The 22,887-nt window shown below is 43.4% G+C and overlaps 2 protein-coding genes across 3 annotated transcripts in view; one reads left to right on the plus strand and one right to left on the minus strand.

Annotated features, from left to right (window-relative positions):
- Nucleotides 1-13,999: 13,999 nt before the first annotated feature.
- On the plus strand, nt 14,000-18,313 carry dbx1a (developing brain homeobox 1a). Its single transcript, XM_021585753.3, has 4 exons — nt 14,000-14,477; nt 14,643-14,750; nt 16,406-16,608; nt 16,789-18,313. Exons 1-4 carry the CDS (start codon nt 14,108-14,110, stop codon nt 17,122-17,124), a joined length of 1,017 nt encoding a protein of 338 aa, XP_021441428.1. The 5' UTR covers nt 14,000-14,107; the 3' UTR covers nt 17,125-18,313.
- Nucleotides 18,314-18,410: 97 nt separating this feature from the next.
- LOC110506288 (neuron navigator 2) overlaps nt 18,411-22,887 on the minus strand; it is a 130,305-nt gene continuing 125,828 nt past the window's right edge. For both annotated transcript variants that reach the window (XM_090221779.1, XM_036963581.2), the window contains 7 exons: nt 22,599-22,834; nt 22,213-22,367; nt 22,057-22,128; nt 21,598-21,794; nt 21,188-21,306; nt 20,796-20,996; nt 18,411-20,633 (listed from right to left, as the gene is read on the minus strand). In XM_090221779.1, coding sequence (XP_090077905.1) covers nt 20,508-20,633; nt 20,796-20,996; nt 21,188-21,306; nt 21,598-21,794; nt 22,057-22,128; nt 22,213-22,367; nt 22,599-22,834 — 1,106 coding nt within the window. In that variant the 3' untranslated portion in view covers nt 18,411-20,507. The remainder of the gene's footprint in view (nt 20,634-20,795; nt 20,997-21,187; nt 21,307-21,597; nt 21,795-22,056; nt 22,129-22,212; nt 22,368-22,598; nt 22,835-22,887) is intronic.

Genomic DNA, 22,887 nt, shown 5'->3' on the forward strand with positions numbered 1-22,887 from the left:
TAAATGGGCAAAATGTCAAAATGGTGTTTTCTTAGAAAGCTGTAAGTGATATTATATGATACAATATCAGTAGGCTACTTGTTGCATTTACAACTTGTCTAAGTCCTATCGTCAACTGATTCCAGACAGTGTATGGCTGTGGATTGACTTTTGTATTGAATTGTTTGAATGGAATGTTGGCATATTAGCATACAGCTAATAAAAACATATATGGAACCATCCCTCTAAAACTGTCTGGCTAGCTAGCTAACAAACACACAGTGCAGATAAATTCTTCAAATTCATTATTTTCCACTATCTTATTCCAGCACTGGCAAACCATGGTTGACCAACTCCCTGACCAAAATGGCTGACCTTTATCCCATCATAAGAAGGCTGATGTCCATTCTAGTATTCGATTCCTAATTCAATGGTAGTGGTCATTATGCATCACAGCATCACTAGGAGGAAATGGAGCAGTCAAAGTGGAACTGACAGCCTATTAGCAACATGAAATCCTGTTAAAATCTATTCATATACACCCCTAGGAATTATATAATTCCTTTAAAAAAAAATATCTGATAAGCGAACTTGGTCATTTTTTCATTTTCATTGAACGTTTGGGAATGCCATAGAGTAAGGCACTTCTATAGCGATATAGAGTGGGAAAGTGGCCATTCGTTTGGACAATTAATAGACACGGCAGTAAATAAAATTGAATAAAACACGTGCCTGTCATCATTCACCTTGAACTGGACTGTGTGTTCACAGGCAACAGCAACTTTAGATCATTATGTTATAATAGACCTGAAAATAATTCTGCAAATACTGCATGTAAATACCACGGGAGTCCTCTTACATTTAAGAACATTACGGTCCTATTGATCAAAGAACCATGAACAGGTAGGCTATCTCTCTCAGTTGCCTGTGCACATCAACAACAAAAATATCAGCAATCATATTAGCCAGAGCCAGATGAGCTCAAATCTAAATAAACAGATTGTAGTTGGCCATCAAAATTGCTCTGATAAACGATGGGGAATAATAGCCTGCTCGCCCTTCTGCAGCTTGCCTGCCAATGCATGCTTGTCCCAATCCACGTTTTAACAACTGAATGGGAACTTGCCCTGCCAATTTGATTGATGCCAAATACATTTGATTGGCAACTAAGAGATATGCTAACTGTGGATATGCCATTCAAGTTCAGCATAGCTAGCTAGCAAAGTGATTTACATTTCTTGCTAGCTAACCAAATGAGACCTGCATCTCTAGATGTAGCCCCCGAAAAACGATATGGGGGGAAAGTTGGCAAATTCATACAAATATAAAATGGTAATTGTTCCAAAAGTGTGCACAGTATCAACTATCCTAACTACCCTATCAACTAAGTTGGACCCGTCTGAACATCTCAATGTTGGTTTGGTGTTGATAGCTTAGATGGTGTAGGAGGAGATACAGCAGATCTAGATTATTCTATTTTTTCCATTCGAGTCTATGGGGCTTTTTTTTGCCATTGTAAGCGGCCGCGACCGGGAGGTCCGTGGGGCGACGCACAATTGGCCTAGCGTCGTCCGGGTTAGGGAGGGTTTGGCCGGTAGGGATATCCTTGTCTCATCGCGCACCAGCGACTCCTGTGGTGGACCAGGCACAGTGCGCGCTAACCAAGGTTGCCAGGTGCACAGTGTTTCCTCCGGCACATTGGTGCGGCTGGCTTCCGGGTTGGATGTGCGCTGTGTTAAGAAGCAGTGCGGCTTGGTTGGGTTGTGTATCGGAGGACGCATGACTTTCAACCTTTGTCTCTCCCGAGCCCGTACGGGAGTTGTAGCGATGAGACAAGATAGTAGCTACTAAAAAACAATTGGACACCACGAAATTGGGGAGAAAAAAGGGGTAAAAGAAAAAAGAAAAAAGAAATACATTGGGAGCTCATTTAAATATTGTTTTAGTTCCAAAAGTATAAATGCTATCAAAAATATTTTCTCAGGCAATCCGAGTTTGGGGGCAGTCATGACATTTGGAAGTTGGTTTCGTGTTAACAGCTCAAATCCTTTAAGCTCTGGAGCGGGTGGAATAAATGGAATAATAATATTTATAATAATAAGACAGTAATAAGACAGTAAGAAATCTGAAGTTGTGCTTTGCTTTGCAAGCACACCTAATTATCTACATTAATCCTTCATTGAACTGCATCCATCTACTCTGCCAACAATGCCTTACACTACATCATAGAATTTTGACTCTTCCACAGACGACGCAATCGCAACCACACTGCACACTTCCCTAACTCATCTGGACAAGAGGAATACCTATGTGAGAATGCTGTTCATCACCCTGGGTCTCAACCCCGCCCTGTGCAACTGGGTACTGGACTTCCTGACGGGCCGCCCCCAGGTGGTGAGGGTAGGTAACAACATCTCCACCCCGCTGATCCTCAACACTGGGGCCCCACAAGGGTGCGTTCTGAGCCCTCTCCTGTACTCCCTGTTCACCCACGACTGCGTGGCCATGCACGCCTCCAATTCAATCATCAAGCTTGCGGACGACACTACAGTGGTAGGCTTGATTACCAACAACGACGAGACGGCCTACAGGGAGGAGGTGAGGGCCCTCGGAATGTGGTGTCAGGAAAATAACTCAACGTCAACAAAACAAATGAGATGATTGTGGACTTCAGGAAACAGCAGAGGGAGCACCCCCCTATCCACATCGACGGGACAGTAGTGGAGAGGGTAGTAAGTTTTAAGGTCCTCGGCGTACACATCGCGGATAAACAGAATTGGTCCATCCACACAGACAGCATTGTGAAGAAGGCGCAGCAGCGCCTCAACCTCAGGAGGCTGAAGAAATGTGGCTTGTCACCAAAAGCACTCACAAACTTCTACAGATGCACAATCGAGAGCATCCTGTCGGGCTGTATCAGTTGCCTGGTACGGCAACTGCTCCGCCCACAACCCTAAGGCTCTCCAGAGGGTAGTGAGGTCTGCACAACGCATCACTGTGGGCAAACTACCTGCCCTCCAGGACACCTACACCACCCAATGTCACAGGAAGGCCATAAAGATCATGAAGGACAACAACCACCCGAGCCACTGCCTGTTCACCCCACTATCATCCAGAAGGCGAGGTCAGTACAGGTGCATCAAAGCTGGGACTGAGAGGCTGAAAAACAGCTTCTATCTCAAGGCCATCAGACTGTTAAACAGCCACCACTAACATTGATTGGCTGCTGCCAACATACTGACTCAACTCCAGACACTTTAATAATGGCTATTGATGGAAATTGATGGAAAAATGTATCACTAGCCACTTTAAACAATTTAAAAAACACTTTAAACTATGCCACTTAATACACTGATCAAAAAAATAAAGGGAACACTAAAATAACACATCCTAGATCTGAATGAATGAAATATTCTTATCAAATACTTTTTTTTTTTACATAGTTGAATGTGCTGACAACAAAATCACACAAAAATTATCAATGGAAATCAAATGTATCAATGGATTTGGAGTAACACTCAAAATTAAAGTGGAAAACCACACTACAGGCTGATCCAACTTGGATGTAATGTCCTTAAAACAAGTCAAAATAAGGCTCAGTAGTATGTGTGGCCTCCACATGCCTGTATGACCTCCCTACAACGCCTGGGCATGCTCCTGATGAGGTGGCAGATGGTCTCCTGAGGGATCTCCTCCCAGACCTGGACTAAAGCATCCGCCAACTCCTGGACAGTCTGTGGTGCAACGTGGCGTTGGTGGATGGAGCGAGACATGATGTCCCAGATGTGGTCAATTGGATTCAGGTCTGGGGAACGGGCGGGCCAGTCCATAGCATCAATGCCTTCCTCTTGCAGAAACTGCTGACACACTCCAGCCACATGAGGTCTAGCATTGTCTTGCAATAGGAGGAACCCAGGGCCAACCGCACCAACATATGGTCTCACAAGGGGTCTGAGGATCTCATCTCGGTACCTAATGGCAGTCAGACTACCTCTGGCGAGCACATGGAGGGCTGTGCGGCGCCCCAAAGAAATGCCAACCCACACCATGACTGACCCACCGCCAAACCGGTCATGCTGGAGAATGTTGCAGGCAGCAGAACGTTCTCCACGGCTTCTCCAGACTGTCACGTCTGTCACATGTGCTCATTGTGAACCTGCTTTCATCCGTGAAGAGCACAGGGCGCCAGTGGCGAATTTGCCAATCTTGGTGTTCTCTGGCAAATGCCAAACGTCCTGCACGGTGTTGGACTGTAAGCACAACCCCCACCTGTGGACTTCGGGCCCTCATACCACCCTCATGGAGTCTGTTTCTGACCGTTTGAGCAGACACATGCACATTTGTGGCCTGCTGGAGGTCATTTTGCAGGGCTCTGGCAGGGCTCCTCCTGCTCCTCCTGCTCCTCCTTGCACAAAGGCGGAGGTAGCGGTCCTGCTGCTACGGCCTCCTCTACGTCTCCTGATGTACTGGCCTGTCTCCTGGTAGTGCCTCCATGCTCTGGACACTACACTGACAGACACAGCAAACCATCTTGCCACAGCTCGCATTGATGTGCCAACCTGGATGAGCTGCACTACCTGAGCCACTTATGTGGGTTGTAGACTTCGTTTCATGCTACCACTAGAGTGAAAGCACCGCCAGCATTCAAAAGTGACCAAAACATCAGCCAGGAAGCATAGAAACTGAGAAGTGGTCTGTGGTTATCACCTGCAGAACCACTTCTTTATTGGGGGTGTCTTGCTAATTGCCTATAATTTCCACCTGTTGTCTATTCCATTTGCACAACAGAATGTGAAATTTATTGTCAATCAGTGTTGCTTCCTAAGTGGACAGTTTGATTTCACAGAAGTGTGATTGACTTGGAGTTGCATTGTGTTGTTTAAGTGTTCTCTTTATTTTTTTGAGCAGTGTATAGTGTTTACATACGCTACATTACTCATCTCATATGTATATACTGTACTCGATACCATCTACTGCATCTTGCCTATGCCGTTCTGTACCATCACTCATTCATATATCTTTATGTACATATTCTTTATCCCTTTACACTTGTGTGTGTAAGGTAGTAGTTGTGGAATTGTTAGGTTAGATTACTCGTTGGTTATTACTGCATTGTCGGAACTAGAAGCACAAGCATTTCGCTACACTCGCATTAACATCTGCTAACCATGTGTATGTGAAATAAAATTGGATTTGATTTGACCTATTTTTAAAACCTCTTATAAAGTTAGTTTTGTAGCATGGAATTTGATACTTTGACTGATATTATGATTTTCAGGTTTGTTTCGTATCTGGAAAGCTGTTAAAACGCTGTCAGTTTCCCTTCAATAGTCCACATCCTGGTCTGAGTGACCCTCACCGTGTACTGGTCATGAACATGCTGTATTAATAGCTAGTCACACGAGTGAAGTCTATACTTCCAGAGTAAATGTTGATTATATAATGGGCCCAGGTGCTGTGTATCTGTCACATTTGCACCTGTTCCCATGTTCACATCTGCTATTTTCAGAGAAGTGTAAAAGAAAGCTAAAAACATTCCATTGACTTTACCTACACCTTTCATAGACATATTTACCTTTAAAAAAAAAACTTTTTCTGTATTCCCTTCTTCAAAATAACATAACTAACGCGGTTGCACTGGTACATAAAATTGCCAAAGGGGAAAAAAAGTCCTATAATCTTTGGAGCAAAAGTATCTTGTTCACAAAGGGTCTGATTCAGACTTGAGATAAGTAGACTTAACCTGGTCTTAAGTCAATAAGGACTTAAGGGCTATTCAATATGTATCACGGAAGTTCAGCTTTACAGCGTGATTGAAATTTAAAGGCAATGCTACCGCATTAGTGGAGACCGCACTCACGGTAAATGTTACATACGTTGGCTCAATCGGAAATGACCTTCACATTTCTATTGCTTCAGCGATACAGATTGAATAGAGCCCTAAGTCAACATTTTGTGACTTAAGTCCATTTTTAAGACAACTTATCTCAAGTCTGAATTGGGCACAAACTGATATCTCATACTAGTCCATGTCAAATAATTGAACTACATGGGAGTAAAGTAATTGACTTCTGCTTTACAGAGACACTGAACACGCCGATTGGCACATCTGTTTTTCTGTTGCTCATTCGAAAAATCAGATTTCAGTCTTGGTGTGTTCCCTGACCGATTCCGCGTTCGGTTATGATGTTTGTCCCCTATGAGACACTGTAGATGCGGAAGGCTATTTCACTTCCTCAAAATCCCCAGAGTGAATCTAAGTTAACTAAAGAAATCTGTAAGAAAATGTTACAGTTTTGCCGAGGGTATTTGAGTTGCGCAATTTTACATCTAACTAAGGTATTTCGCAAATAAAAAAAATGTCAGACATGATGTCTTATATAAACAGTCTGTCTATGCTACTGGATAGAGAGCAATCACTGCAGCTGTTCACCCCATGTTATTGGGCAAATGGACCTTGTCAATTCAGAACCCAACCTTAATTTCCCCATTGTGACGCATGGATGTTCCAAACTCTCTTTTAGATGAGACTGACTTCATGATCAAAATGATCCTATTTACACTTTGTAGTTAATTTGGACACTAGATTAACTGTTTCTGACTTATATCGATGCCACGTAGGCCATTTTCAAATGGATTTGTTGCTTCAACTTTTTGCCGAACATAGCACCAGATAAGAGAAAAAAAAAGTTAAATGTCAAGTTGTTTTGTCGTTGCTCCTCGATTAACCATGAGGGCCTGAGCACAAGAACCGTGTCCCTCTACACAGAGCTGCTTTTACAGGGGTTAGGCTTGGAGACCTCCACCCACACACACACACACACACACACACACACACATACACACACAGCTGAAAAGCGACCACCGGTTTACCGCTAAAATGCAAATGCATCAAAACGCTTGAGTAAGAATTATATATGAATCCAATGAGGTTTTTTTCTCTCTTTTAGAATCGCTTAGCCACGAGCGGCGAGAGGCCTCAATGGTGAGTGGCCACTGCGCTCCTCAGCCATGCGTATTATTCAGCTTGACGAGACGCAAACTGACATAAGCACCAGGGCTCACTTTCACCACCTCGCAATCCGATTATATGGCCAACGCCGCATCAATGCCATAGGGCCAACAGGCACCAGAGTCCCTCAACCATACCCAATCCCCCCCATTCCCCCTCCTCACACCCCCAAGCCACCCATTCATATGTTCTGTTTTAAGAAACCCCTCCCTTACTGAACCCCCCACACATACCAAGGAAAAGGAAAGCGATTGATTGATTGGCTAGATTATTTGTTGCAGTCTTACAACAGAAAGTGCCGTCAGAAAGTATTCATACCCCTGTGGACTTATTCCAATTTTTTTTGTGTTACAGCCTAAATTCAAAACTGATAAAAAAAATAAAAAATTCTCACCCATCTACACACAATACCCCACACTAACAAAATGAAAACATGTTTTTTTTATGTTGGAAATGTATTGAAAATGAAATACAGAAATATCTAATTTACGTAAATATTCACACCCCTCACTCAATACAAGTTAGAATCACCTTGGCAGCAATTACAGCTGTGAGTCTTTCTGGTTAATTCTTCAAGCTCTGACAAGTTGCTAGACAGCCATTTTCAAGTCTTGCCATAGATTTTCAAGCCTATTCAAGTCAAAACTGTAAACAGGACAATCAGGGAATATTCAATGTGGTGTTAAGCAACTCCAGTGTATATTTGGCCTTGTGTTTTAGGTTATTGTCCTGCTGAAAGGTGATTTCATCTCCCAGTGTCTGTTGAAAAGCAGACTGAACCAGGTTTTCTTCTAGGATTTTGCCTCTGCTTAGCTCTATTCCAATTATTTTTGTCCTAAAAATCTCCTAGTCCTTGCCAATGACAAGCATACTCATGATATGATGCAGCCATCACCATGCTTGAAAATACGAAGAGTGGTACTCAGTGATGTTTTCTGTTGGATTTGTCCCAAACGTAACGCTTTGTATTCAGGACATAAAGTTAATTTGTATGCCACAATTTTTGTAGTTTTACTTTAGTGCTTTATTCTAAAAAGGATGCATATTTTGGAATATTCTTTATTCTGTATAGGCTTCCTTCTTTTCACTCTGTCAATTAGGTTAGTATTGTGGAGTAAGTACAATGTTGTTGATCCATCCTCAGTTTTCTCCTATCACAGCCATTAAACTCTGTAACTGTTTTAAAGTCACCATTGGCCTCATGGAGAAATCCCTGAGGGGTTTCCGTATTCTCTGGCAACTGAGTTAGGAAGGATGCCTGTTTCTTTGTAGTGACTGGGTGTATTGATACACCATCTAAAGTGTAATTAATAACTTCACCATGCTCAAAGGGATATTCAATGTCTTCTTTTTATTTTTTACCCATCTACCAATAGGTGGCCTTCTTTGCGAGGCATTGGAAAACCTCACTGGTCTTTGTGGTTGAATCTGTGTTTGAAATCAGTGCTCCACTGAAGGACCTTACAGGACCTTATATGTGTAGGGTACAGAGATGAGGTAGTTATTCAAAAATCATGTTAAACACTATTGCTCACAGACTGAGTTCATGCAACATAGTATGTGACTTCTTAAGCACGGTTTTACTGCTGAAATTATTTAGGGGTTGAATGGCTTTACATTGTTTCTTAAATTTGTAAAAATTTCAAAAAATATAATTCCACTTTGACATTATGGGGTATTGTGTGTAGGCCAGTGACACTAAATCTCAATTTAAATTCAGGCTGTAACACAATAAAATGTGGAAAAAGTCAAGGGGTGTGAATACTTTCTGAAGGCACTGTGTGTGCCCAGTCTACATGGGATTTTCACACATTATTAGATGGAAAAAACATGTAACGTCACACAAAACCATTTCATTCCCCGCCCACACTCTAATCACCACTATTTCTATTGGCTCAATATCTAAATTAAACAATCCTACTACCCCAGTGTTGGTTTGACTATGGGACTCATGGCTAATGTCACTACAGGACCTCTAATCTAAACCGGTCTTGACAACCACAGAGCTCACCCCTCTTTCTGTGCTGCGCAGGGACGCTTGGGTGCTTAGAGGGGGCACCCGTTTAAGCAGTGGGCGTTTACAAGATGCTACCCCAAAAGCCTGCCAGGTGCTGAGGGGGTGTGGAGGGGTGTTGATGGGGTACGGTGGGCCCCTCTTGCAAATCGTCCTGCACCCGTGAAACTGTTGGCCAGATGAGATTAAACTCAGAGTGAGATACATTTGCAATTGATTACCGTTGAGCCACTGTGACGAATTTAAGGCTTTTGGGGGGAGTGTGTGTGTGTGTGTGTGTGTGTGTGTGTGTGTGTGTGTGTGTGTGTGTGTGTGTGTGTGTGTGTGTGTGTGTGTGTTTACTGCTTAAGGCCTACATGCTAGACCTGAAAAGGAGTAAAAAAAAACAAGTCCCCGAAAAAATATATATACATTTGAAATGCAAAAGATCCTGAAGAGTTTGAATAACTTCACTGCTACCCATGTCCATTCTCTGAGACACAGTCTACCTCACTGATTAGTTTCTGTTTCCAAACAGAGACAACATGGAAATCGAATAACATAAAAAGCATCTGGTTATATCTATTTTGCAACTCAACCTCTAAAGACAATGCCATAACTGCAGGGAACAGAGATGTGGCATGTCTTCCCCTTTTAATTATGGGGTGTGGAGCTGTCTGGTTGTGAAATACATGTACATTGCCTGATGTTTTCAGTTAAAACACACGTATATTTCAAATAACTACTACCTGCCTGTTTCAAACCAGCTGAATCTGACTACTCCTGCTTCCTCTTCACCCCTCTGGTTTGTCTGGTATTAATGAGCAATTAACTTGGCATACAAGGTCCTAAACAATAGTACTGGTTGTCAGATGATGCTAATGCTGGTGGCTGTGACCCTGGTGAAAGGAGGCTGAGGATCCTGCTGAATGGAGAGTGTTATGGTCTTTCTCTTCGATGGGTGAATGATATGCAAACTGTACCAACATGTCCTTAAGAGGATTAGAACACCACTTGAGATGCAGGCAGCGCGGTGCTGATATAAGAGTGCCAAAAGATGGGGGAAAGGTTGACATTACACACATTGTCCCAGTACTGGGCAATATGGTGACAGTAAAATACACACATTACATTTACATAGGTTTGAGGGCACAAATATGGCCTACCTATTCAGAGGTATGCTTATAAACTGACAATACAGATGATATCATAGCATAACTATATATTAATGAATTAGGCAGTGCAATGCATAGGCTAGACCACTGACATGCAATATATTTTGCAAACGAATGCTGAATTAAACATGAAGTAATCAATGTACACTTCAATACTACAATGTTGAAAGATCATGGCCGACAAGCATGAGTTAAATAACCGCCCTAGGATGAAAATAACATTTTGTTCTCCCATCGCCCTCTGAGCGCACGGGACTGGCTGCTCAGCAGTCAAAGAACAGGTGCAAGGGACTCTCTGAACAGAGCGCATTGTCCCGAGGAGATATGGCTTTACTCCGTTTGGGGAGGAGGGGTCTATGTTTAATACAAAGTTAATATCGATTTAATGCTTGTCACTGCTCCTCTGAATCTTGTGGCATTTCGAATTCCCTGGATTGTTCAGCGTTTTTTTTTTGTTGCACTGCATAAAGGTTAGCTTAGCCCTCACCGGAGAGCCTGTCCATACACAGCCGCATTGTAGACTCTCTGAGGTAGTTAGGCTACATTAAAGGACATTGTTGAGTCAATTGAAATGTGCAGTCGTTGGATACGTAATGAAAGTCAACAAACCGCTGTGCGTAACCTAGTCTTTTGGGTGTTTGGCCTGTTTTCAGAACTGGTTTAAGGAAGGGTAGCATATTATGTCTATGGGGCTGTTGTGTTTATAATCACTTCTTTATCTGCAGTTCTGTATAGAGTGGACCGGGTACTTTTTTTGTTGTAGAAGACGGATATCATTTTGGATCATTGTCATACCATCTTCATTCTTCTTGAAAGAGTGAAATAAATGTTCCCCAAAGGGCGAATTTATAGGCCTATAATGGAGTAATGAAAAGAGAATTCCGCCACTTTGAAAATGAAACGGGACACCTCCCGGTCAGACACTAAAGAGGGGTAGCTAGATGACTGGTGTCATTCGGGAGAATGCGTACCAGTTAGAGCAATCTGTCCCATCCGCGCTCTGAAAATGTCCTTTTCCTTGACGTCACTAACAAATAATGGTAGAATAATAAACAGCTAACCACCTGTCGGACCCTGGATACAATGTAACTGGCCATACAGAAGCCTTCATGCATGGGTAACATATTTACTCAACCCATTCACTTAACGAATCAGAAAGTGACGCAAGACAATGGTTAAGTTCATCTATTTAGTCAATTGTTTTGAGATGTGGAGGCAGCGTTAAGGACCTGAGGTCCGGGTCTTTCAGTGTACCCCTTTTCCGTTTCAATGCAGAAGCAGTCTGTCTTGTGTCAATTCGAGGGTGGGACACGGCGGGGGGAGGGGTGGTGGGTCCTGTAATATTTTAGAGATGTGCTTTTAATGGCATTAATTCAGCCGGAGCCAGCTGTTTTTGCTCTGTTTGGTAAAAGAGGCCAAGACGTGGCAAGCTTGCAAAGCTAGTAGAAATTAGTCTCGGTGATCGAGGCTTCCTGCAAACCATCTGCTTGCAGTCACAAAGGGAGGATTTTTGGAGCAAATTAAAGATATATAGGCTCATAAAAAAGCTTTGAAGGTCTAGTTAGTTTCGTTGTGAATGGTGACAGTGTTACCGCAAGTTTTCTTTTTTTTTGGAGGGGGGGGGGGGGGGGGGGGGGGTCCCGGCGCGTCTGATAAGCGTTCACTTTCTTTCACGAGGGAATCATTTCACGGAGGCGTTCCGTTTTAATTAACCGATCGTGATCACTTTACATTCGATGAATGTTTAACCACTTAGGCTATCATTACTCGAATAACTTTTATATCACGCATAGGCTAAATATAATGGCTGTAATGTCGATTCAACCTAGGCTACATTAAAAATCACGTGCTTAAAATAATGCATTTAATTATGAAGCAAGAAAGTATAAACTAACATAACATTCGTTTTTCGTTTGTTTTTTATGCTTTCAAAAATCGAATTAACCTTGTTTGTCCTGAAAGCAAATTATAGCCTAAATGATCGCCTAACTTGATAAGAATATATTTAGGCTAATATGAATTGAACATTTCTGGTACGTTGAATACAGTGAGTTGTGCAACTGACTAGGTATCCTATTTCCATTCCCTGATATGTTATTTTATTTCGTTAGCCTATATTTTTGTTTTGTTTTTAATAAACAAATGCGTCTTACAAGCTTAGGCTTTTTTTGACAGCTGGCTATGTTTTAGTTTTTCCCTATATTCGTTTGACATTGTTAGAATATGATTACTATTTTAGCCTATACACTATTTTGGCACAAAAAAAACTGTAGCATGAATGAATTTCGGTTTGGAAATGGATTTTGTTTAATGCTAATGCCTGGTTAAAAGAAAGAGCAGAATCAACGCGACGGTAACATGAATGAATTTCGAGTTGGAAATTGATTTTGTTTAATGCTAATGCCTGGTTAAAAGAAAGAGCAGAATCAACGCGACGGTAACATGAATGAATTTCGAGTTGGAAATTGATTTTGTTTAATGCTAATGCCTGGTTAAAAGAAAGAGCAGAATCAACGCGACGGTAACATGAATGAATTTCGAGTTGGAAATGGATTTTGTTTAATGCTAATGCCTGGTTAAAAGAAAGAGCAGAATCAACGCGACGGTAACATGAATGAATTTCGAGTTGGAAATTGATTTTGTTTAATGCTAATGCCTGGTTAAAAGACAGAGCAAACTAAACGCGACGGCCACCGGCTCAAATCCCGCTTTAATATGAGTTTTATACCAGCTTTCAATGTGCGCTCATATGAATGCGTTTTAAATCAAATCACAGATGCACTTTTATTCAGCTGGATAAAACAGCAGAACAAACCACGTCTATAGAAATAAAGCTTTTATTCCAGTAGGGCTTTTTGAAGGCGATGGAGAGAAAGGGAGAGAGGGGCGCCATGGCAGCTGAGGGTGACAGTTAGTTCATGGTTAACAGGATCAGCAGTGTCACGGTGAGGGCCGCACACTTCTCCTCTGCGCTCAAATGTGCAGTGGGCCTGGGTCTGGCGCAACCGAATGAAGACTTTGCAAAGCCCGTGATATTTAACACATCTGTTAAAGCGTTCCGAGAGCAGAAATCCGTTTAAGACATTATTCCATGACGAGGTCCAGATTGAGTGTTGAGAATCCGATGAAACACGAAGCCAATATGCATTTTACGCCATCCACGTATCCCTAAATAAATGCACACTTCAAAGTAGGCTAGTTATAAGGGATGCTAAATGAAACCACGGCGATTAGATTGAGCCTATCTGTGTTATCATGATTGCGAGAATGATTGTCAATATTCATAGCCTATGTTATTGATGCATTATTCATGCGATATTTATTTTATTACCATTGTTGTTGTAATAAGAATGTTTTGCTGTTTGTTGTCGTCGTTATGATCGAGTTATTATAGTATCATTTTTAGCGCGCTGTAGCTTTCATTCGAACTTTTGATCTATTAAAACACAGCAGGGGAGCTGAATAAATATAGTTGCTTCTTCTGGGTTAAGCCCTCATTCAGAAGCCCCAAATTATGTCTGAATCTTTTAGGATCGCTTTTTAATTAGCCTTGCGTGCGTCTCCACTAAACAAAACCCAATTGCAGAGCCTCAATGGAACGTGGTCAATATGCAAAATTGATGACTATGCCTCTTTTGTGGAAGGGACATTGTGTGTTCCTTGCTTATGGAGTCTAATCCAATCATAAATTGCACTCTCTGGCCAATCAGCGCTCCCGGCACGGCGCTTGAAAGCGACCCATGTAGAGAACTTTGTTGAACCTCATTGTTGAGGCTGACAGTTCTGAAAGGAGCTTTGGGGCAGCCTGCTATAAAACGCCTTCCCCAGAGTAGAGGAGCCAGAGGAGTAAAGCTAGTCATTCAGATTGGAACCTATCAGATCCTCATTTGTTCTTGACGGAGTATTTCAACAGATCGTTTCGTGTTGCGTTATACTACAGACGGGACCATGATGATCCCAAGCATCCTTGCGCCTAATGCGATGTACCCAGGCCTTTACCGCCCCTCCGCCTCCTTGCCGGTACACCAGTCCCTGCAGAACGCATTTCCAACCCATTCCAGCTTCCTAGTGGAGGACCTGCTGCGGATAAGCAGGCCGGCGGGGTACCACCTCAGACGGACGCTCCCCTCAGCAAGCGTCTCCCCGGCGACAACCACCACCACCATGTCCTTCAGTGCCATGCCACTGGAGCGCATCGTCTCTCCAACTGCCTTGAGGCGCGAATCATGCGCGCCGAAAACGTCACAACCGAGCAGTAAAGATCCAAAGTATCTTAAGTTTGGAGTCAGCGCAATCCTTGCACCATCACCAAAGACCGGTGAGTGTGAAACAAAGTTTTACCTTCTTTCTAATTGGTAATTTTAGCAGTTCCTTTACACTTAGCATATTGTAAAAGAGATTGTAAAAGAGAAACGTGTTTGTCTCTTCATGAGTGTTGCCTTGATTGTTGGCGTTCCTTGACACATGGTATTTTCCTCTACAGCATCGTTGCCCCCCGCCATCCACCACAGTATGCACCCCAAGGCCTTCTCTCTCCCCTACTTCGACGGATCCTTCCACCCCGCCTTCTTCAGGTCTGCATATTTCCCAGGTAAAGAACTAATTATGCACGTTCAGACACCTTTGAATTGCACTTTGCGCACAGTTGATACTCACCTCTCGACTGGGACAGCGTTCAGAACTTTTCATATCAAAATGTTTTATAGAACGACTTTTCCAAATAATGCTTTGAAAGCTCTGAAAGTTGCACCTTTTTGCACATGCCCTGTATAGGCACGCATATCATTGCAAAACGTAGCTTGCGAACTTTTCAGTGCTTTCAGAGTGGGTGTGGTGTGGTTGGGTGGAATTGGTTCCATTTGCACTGACTTCTCTGCTGCTGAGCTCACTGGTTGCTAACATAGCCCTCTTTCCCCCAACTGCTAGTAAACCCATTATCCGGAATCATCACGGTTTAATTTCGAGACGGGCTGCGGTTCGGTCTCTTCCCCCCCACGGTCTCATGCATTAAGGCCATTTTGGTGTCTCCTCCGCAAGGTCCCGCGTTTTCCCACAGGGCAGGGGCACTGGGCCACTGGCTGCCAACAATGCTTTCAGCACCATAACCAATTTGGTCAGCTCTCCCCCCCTGCGCAAGCCACCCACGCACCCAGAGTGACTTCTACCAGGCGGGCAAGAGGCGTAGACCAGTCATACACTAATTTCCCTATTAGGCGCCATTCACTGCTTTCAATATTCTCACAAGACCACATAGCTCGTTGTTGTGCCTGATTATGGGAAGTGCAACCATGAGTTGTGGATATGAAGGTGGTCTTAGCCCAAGTTATTTGGCAATACATGGTAGGCTTATAGATAGGCATACATGTGCAAGTGTGCAATAATTCATTGACTTGTAAATAATTATTCTTTGCATGAACAATAATCTAATCAGTGCACACTACAAATGTTCAGTGTTTTACTATATCCCTGACCTGAAAAACACACCATGCCTTATACAACCTCCTTCGCCTCTCCGTTTTTTTAAACTCTGGGGCCAATCAACAGGACGAAATAAATAATAATCTCTTAGAAAAGTCTATAAAGTCGCTAGTCCGCGTTTTCATTCAGACGAATCATAATGGGAGTTGGGAGTCTTTTCATGGGATGCGCTGAATACCTTCACGAAACAGCTCGAGCGGCCTGAATAGCTGTTCGTGTTCATTTAATGAAAATGATTTGAGGGCAGAACAAATGCACCCTGGGCCCCTCGGCATCAGTATTCAGGTATGCAGTGGTGTTTAGTTTGAAAGTGTAAATCTCCTTTTGTCGCGATAATATATGGCATTCGCAGCCTGTCCAGAGTCTTTTCTGCGTTAGTTCATTACTACACAATTACCGTTCACGGTTTATTAACTCCTCTATCCGTCCTCGCGGGGTTCCTTAAAGGATACGCTGCCTCCTTACCATACCAATGCGGCTGGGGACCGACCAATGTGCTAATTAGTCACCTCGTGCCATTTCACTCAAAAAGGAGACGTATTCCGCGGCCAAAGGGGGGAAGCATATTCAATCATAACAGATTGCAAAGTTTGTAGACTAGTGTAAAAAAAAAAGTAAAAAAAAAGTAGGCTAGTTGGCTAAAGAAATAGCCTTCCAGGGGACCGATGTTAACGTCTATTTTAAGCCTATTGCTACGTTTTGGCACGCTCTTTATGAATGAACAGTGTTTATTTGTTGAATTAACGTCTCCCCCTCTTCTAACCACAGCCTCTTCATCGGTCGTGCCCATCCCCGGGACCTTCTCTTGGCCACTGGCCAACAGAGGGAAGCCGAGAAGAGGGATGCTCAGACGGGCGGTGTTCTCTGACGTGCAGCGCAAAGCTCTGGAGAAGATGTTCCAGAAACAGAAATACATCAGCAAACCAGACAGGAAGAAGCTGGCCTCAAAGCTCGGCCTCAAAGACTCACAGGTAAATCACGTACTTTTATTTGCCCAGGGCTAAGCTGTGCGTAATACGCGTGTATTTACGCTAACGCGCATGCATGCTAAAGCTGATTCTGTTTTGTATTATTGCAACTCTGTAATAAAGTCAACTTCTACAAACTGAAACAGAACTAACCTGGCTGTACTATTCCTTTTTCTTCGCCAGGTTAAAATCTGGTTCCAGAACCGCAGAATGAAGTGGAGGAACTCCAAAGAGAGGGAGCTCCTGTCGTCAGGAGGTTGTCGAGAGCAGACCCTGCCCACTAAAACGAACCCACACCCAGATCTCAGCGACGTCGGCAAGAAGTCCTCCGCGGAGGAAGAGGAGGACGAGGTGGATGAGGACCCATTCGGTGCTAGAGGCGCGCCTGGCCTTTGCCATTCCCCCGCGGCGGGGCGCGAGTTGTCTAACAGCGCCGGATCGAACCTCTCGTCGCCATCTCTCTCCAGCAAGCACTCGGAGTTCTCAGAATCGGACGAAGAAGAGATCACAGTTTCATAATTTATTTGCTTATAAAATGGTTATCCACATATTAACTGTACCTGTGTGACCAGGTTTGCCAGAGGCTGTATCCCTTCATTTAGACCAATACTAAGAAGAAATTAATTTTTTTCATGTTCCTCCAATTTTTAAAACAATGAACTTCTGTCCAAACAATTTAAGCTATATCCATGATTATTTCTTTTAAAAATAACTGCAGGGTTTATTTTATAGGAAGGGCCGGCTCTTGCCTTTGACAGCAGAGTTTTAAAGTCAATTTCCTTCAATTCTACACATTTTGCCATGTGGCATATGGAAAATGAGGCAGTTTTAAAGCACGTTTTCCGCAGTTCTATATATTTTGCCATGGGGTGGAAAGAAAAGGTTGTAATTTTATTCTACATTTCATGCAATTCCACTCATTTTGCCATGGGGCTGAGAAACATTTTTGCCGTTTTAAAGCAAGTTTTCTGCAGTTCTACACATGTTGCCATGGCGCAGAGAGAAAGTGTTGAAATGTTATGTCATTCAGTTCCATTCATTTTGCCATGACATGTCATGTTAATGCTATCAGAGTGAGAGTGACTAACACAATGGGCCGGGTCGGTATTCAGCCATGATTTTCTACAAGTTTTGATAACTGCCTAGACTAACTTACCGATCTAAAAATAGTTTGCAGGAATGGCTCATTGAGTGACTGTCAGTGTCTGACAAAACAAGAGAAGAGCTGCCGATGCACAACCACATTTCAAACTTGCACCTTGTGTATTCTACTATTCTAACTCTCAACAGTAAGTTGAGAACCTGACTGAGTTTTTTAAAAAATATATGGGGGGCCCTAGTGGCCGGGGGCCCTAAGCGACCACTTATATCGCTTATGCCTGGAGCTGTCCCTGTTTATAGGATATACTTAGAAATGATTTGCTGTTTTGCACAGCTCTTTCAATTGTACAGTATTTTGTACAACTATTTGTATGGAAATTTTATGCCAAGAAAATTGAGTTACCTGGACTACTTAGAGTTTTTATTGAAAAGTGTAGAAATGTTGTGCATAATTTATACGATTTTGTTAATTCAATGTATTGTGTGTGTGTGTATATATATATATATATATGTGTTAATATTTCACCATGTTTTATTTCAATGTATTGTGTGTATATTTCCCCATGTTTTGTACAAATACCAAATAAAATGTAACAGTTACATGGTATATCTTCTATTACAAAGTGGAAATTGACAACAACAACAAAAAAAACATTAGACAGGTTTATGTTAATAGAGAGCCATAATTGATAAGTCACATTGCATTAATTAATAAATAACCATGTTTTTTTTTTATTGAATCACAAATAACTTAATTAAGACTAGCACAGTGACCTTGAGAATCAGTTCTCCAAGCTCTGGAGAGAACATTGATGATAAACTCCACACGCCTGCTCTGATGCAAAAGAGACTGTACACAAAATACTGATGTTCAAGTAGTTACAAATTGGCTAGAAAAGTCATCAAAATGTCACAAGGTAATCAAGTATTTACACTTATGTTACATATATATATATATATTTTACATAGCACAGAATGCTACACATTCATTGAGTTTTAAGAACATGTGAATTCAACAGCGACATCCATTTCAACCATCCAAACCTCTCAAAGCCAGCAGGGTTTTCGCAAGTGGATATACAGACTGACAAACACATTACGTATCCGTTTTTTTTGTGTGTGCTTGCATTGACTATGACAAGAGACCCCCCCCAGGCATACAGACACAACTTTGATTTCATTATGTAAATGAACAAAGACTGTACCAGCTCCCCAAAAATGAGTCACAAAATCCTTCGCTTGCTGTACATCTCTTGGCAGTGCTGAAAAACCTCAAAGAACTCTCCTTAAGGCTTGGCTTCAATTTTTGAGTTCAAAATGAATGTTGCATAGGATTGATGACTAAGAAACACCCAAAACATTGAAAGATAACGGAAGCGATGCTGGAAACAAATAACTATCGGACCAAAACAAAACACACCCCTTTAAAACATGAGCTCAAGTAAAAAATGACTTTAAAACATGAGCTCAAGTAAAAAAATGACTTTAAAACATGAGCTCAAGTAAAAAATGACTTTAAAACAAAGCAGGATTATACACGCTGTTACATGTTCACTCGACATTTTGTCATGACGACGACAATCATTACACATCGCATAATCAAAACAGACGACAAGCACGGCAAAGGCGCAAAGGGGTGTATAGAAGGTAGATGAGGTATAGAGACCAAAGCAATTCCTTAATAATCTCTCCCCCAATATCCATGACATATCCATTACAAAATGATTCTTTACTTTGAGCACCAACCAAATGTACTTTATCTCACGGGGTCGCCCCCTTAATAAGTTATATCCAAACTTTTACAAACTTCTCTTCTCTTCTGCATTGGGAGTAATACAATGAATGACATGTCATTAAAGCCCAAGTCCCTTTCCCTATTCAAGCCCTAATAACCTCTTAATAACATGGCATTGGTGTTTGATATGAGGATAGTTCTACAAGCCCACCTGCCGAGGCACAACGCAAAGAGAGTGTCGACTTCTAAAGCCCTGTAAGTTCACAGCCAAAAATACTAAATTTAAAAAAGTAGCCTATGCACATAGTCTGTTACAAAAAAAGTAAGGCATCTTTTTAAAGTTCAGTCCAGCACCAAAGTAGAGACTTTTCTTCTGGAGAAGAAGCTTATGCTACGGCGACCCGTTTGGGACAAAAGGAGTCACATGTAGGGGCAGGTGAATGGTGATAGGTGTGTGTGTGTGTGTGTGTCACTGGGGGGCATTGGGAACCAGTGAATTTGGTCTCTGTGGAGATGACGAAGATGACACCTCCAGCACCATGCTCCAGAGGAGAGGGCCTGTAGCTCAATCTGTAGCCCAGTTTGGAGCACTGCAGCTGGGGAAGAGCCGCGAGGAGCCTGGCTTGTTGATGTGGTGGTTTTGGCTCCACGACGCAGTCTCTTTCTTTTCTGAAATAAGGAGACCCCGGTACTGATGCTGATAAGGAAAATAACGAAGATGGAGATGATGCTCCATACACAGTGTAAAAACGCTGGTTTCTGTCAGTTGTTTGTCTAAACGGTACATGAGGAGTAGCTGGAGAGCGGTTGGCCATGACGGTGCAAAAATAGAACAGAGCAACAGCAGCAGCTTTCTGTTTCGCTCCTTTTTTGTTGTTGTTCAGTTCTCCTCTCGTTCTGGGTTGCCTGCACCCGTAGTGTTCCTGATATGACAATTAGAGTGGCTTGATTTTTGTGGCGTGAGCTTGGAAAAACGCATTCAAAAGAAATGTTGCATTGGCTGAACATAAAAACGTTAACTGAATGCATTTTTTTTTTGTCTTCTTGGGAAGGAGGAGTCGTCGGCTCACAATGTTGACTCTAGTGTTGAGTCCAGGATGTCATGTTGGTGACTGTTGGTATTAGAGTCGCTGTCGTATCTCTGAGGGCTGGAGGAAGTGGCTGCCTCCTTCAGCCTCATTAGCATACTCATCTGAGGACAGAGACGCCGGGGTCAAAGGTTAGCGTGAGTGTGACTGTGTGTGTGTGTGTGTGTGTGTGTGTCTGTGTTGTCTCATGGATCTGCATTGCCTGCTTGTGTGTGCTGTGTGTACACTTGACCTGTTTTGAGCATTTGTGTGTGCCTTTGTCTCACCAGCGGGTCTGCGTCACTGTCACTCTGCGACGGCTCCTTCCTGATGCCCTCCCTGGGGGCGGAGTAACCGTCAAAGCCCACATCTTCTGGGCGGAGCTGCAGGAGCGGGGGCCAATCAGCAGGTGTGGGCGTGGCTGACCAGGGGTAGCTGTCAATCACCCAGCGTGCTGGGTCCTCCCATGCTGACCTACGGCCGTACAGCTACAGAGACGGAGACGGATGGAGGGGAGAGAGCATTGTAAGTATCAATGGAGAGATATGATAATAATATGTTAAGTGTGTGTGTGCATATTTTTTGTTTGTTTTTTGTGACCGATATGTTTCAGTGTGCCTGTGTGAGCGGATATGCATGTGTTGCACATCTGTTGCATGGCTTTATGTACTTAGCCTACCTGCAGTCCCTCTCTGACTGCCTCCAGCATGTAGGGGATGATGGAGTAGTTCCAGAGGTCAGTGAACCACACCCTGGAGCCAGCCACGTCCATGGGACACGGCAGGAAGAGGCGTGGCCCTGGGGAGGCAAAGGTCAAAGGTCAGATGGATGTTAAATAGTGCTACTGTGCCTTTCCTTCCAAATCCTAATTTGTGCATAAAGATGTTCTCAGACCACAAAATTTGCCTAATGTCAAGATTAGTCCACATCCCATCCCATCGGTTTTGTAGATCCAGCTATATGCCTTAAACCCCAAATTAATGGAAAATATAAGCGCCACAAATCTTAAAATTACTGTGATTATCTTTTCCATTTCTTTTAGATTGGGGCATATAGCTGGTTTATGACGTCGTTGTGCATTCTACCTACCGATGGTAACGTCAGAGGAGCTGTGTGCCTCTAGGAAGCGGTTGAGGTGGTGCCAGACGCGAGGGATCCAGTCGATGATCTTGACCAGCTCCAGGACGCGTTTGCGGCTGCCGATCTCCGTCTCGATCAGCTTCCTCCTCAGGTAGCGACCCAGGAAGCCCTTCACCGGCTCCAAGTGATTGGCGCACAGCACCCATCTGATCACATACGCAAACGACAGAGGAGGAGGAGTTAATTGGTAGTGACTCATTCATGAATACAGCCAATGAAGACACTCCATCTTTCCATTCGGAAGGAATGGAGAGGGCAATGGATTGCTGCCCAGTCTGTTGCTGCCACCTGGTGATTAATCATGTAAAGTGCATTTCAAATTCAAACATTTTGCTGGGGTTTCCTTTCAGCTGCTATTGATCTTCAACTGGTATATCTAGTGTTATTACGGCTGTTGAGTTAGCCCACCTGAAGTTGTGGTGGAGTTGTAGGTTGGGTGCGGAGGATGTGGCCTGGCTCATAGTACCGATGATGTAGGGACTGGGGACACACACACAGAAAATCAACACATTTACAATAAACACAAGTGTTTGTGCGTGCGCACGCGTGTGTGTGTGTACTCACCAACATTGGTATTTGCAGTTGAACACCCCGTTGAAGAGCTCTCCCAGAGAGGAGACGTGGTGCAGATTATCCAGTATGACCACTAGAGGGCTCTCTGCCTCTAGTCTGTCACCGCTGCACTGCTCAGCCAGGCCTGACAGGTACTGACGCAATTCCTAGAGAGAGAGAGAGAGAGACAGAGGTTTACACATCAAGTCTTTTTTTCAATGCACAAAAACCCTACTGAGTTGTTTTAACATAGACCCACTGTTGAGTTCTGCCTCTAAAGACACGTCCCATATAACAGAGAAAAAAAGGCAAATTAATGGTCACAACACACAGTGTATCGCCTCGCCAGTCGGTGCCCCATGCTGCGGCGACGGTGCTTCAGGGGCATCGCTACGTACCTTGCTAGACTTGTGGTCCACGTTGAAGGTGACGACGGAGTGAGGGGTCAGGGGTCGGCCCTCCTGCAGGAGCAGGTGTCTTGCCAGACGGTTGGCCAGGTGTGTTTTACCGGTGCCGCTGGGGCCAGAGAGAATGACACGGCGGTGCTCCCTCAGCAGAGACACGTAGCGCTGCAGCATGGGCTTGGGGATCAGGGTGTCAAACACCAGGCAGTCCACACTCTCACTGCTCACACCTAGAGAGGGAGAGAGAGGGAAACACTTTACACAGAGAGCACGACACACACCA

Source organism: Oncorhynchus mykiss, chromosome 26, assembly GCF_057628025.1.
Source record: "Oncorhynchus mykiss isolate SJ-2025 chromosome 26, ASM5762802v1, whole genome shotgun sequence".
Lineage (NCBI taxonomy): Eukaryota > Metazoa > Chordata > Actinopteri > Salmoniformes > Salmonidae > Oncorhynchus > Oncorhynchus mykiss.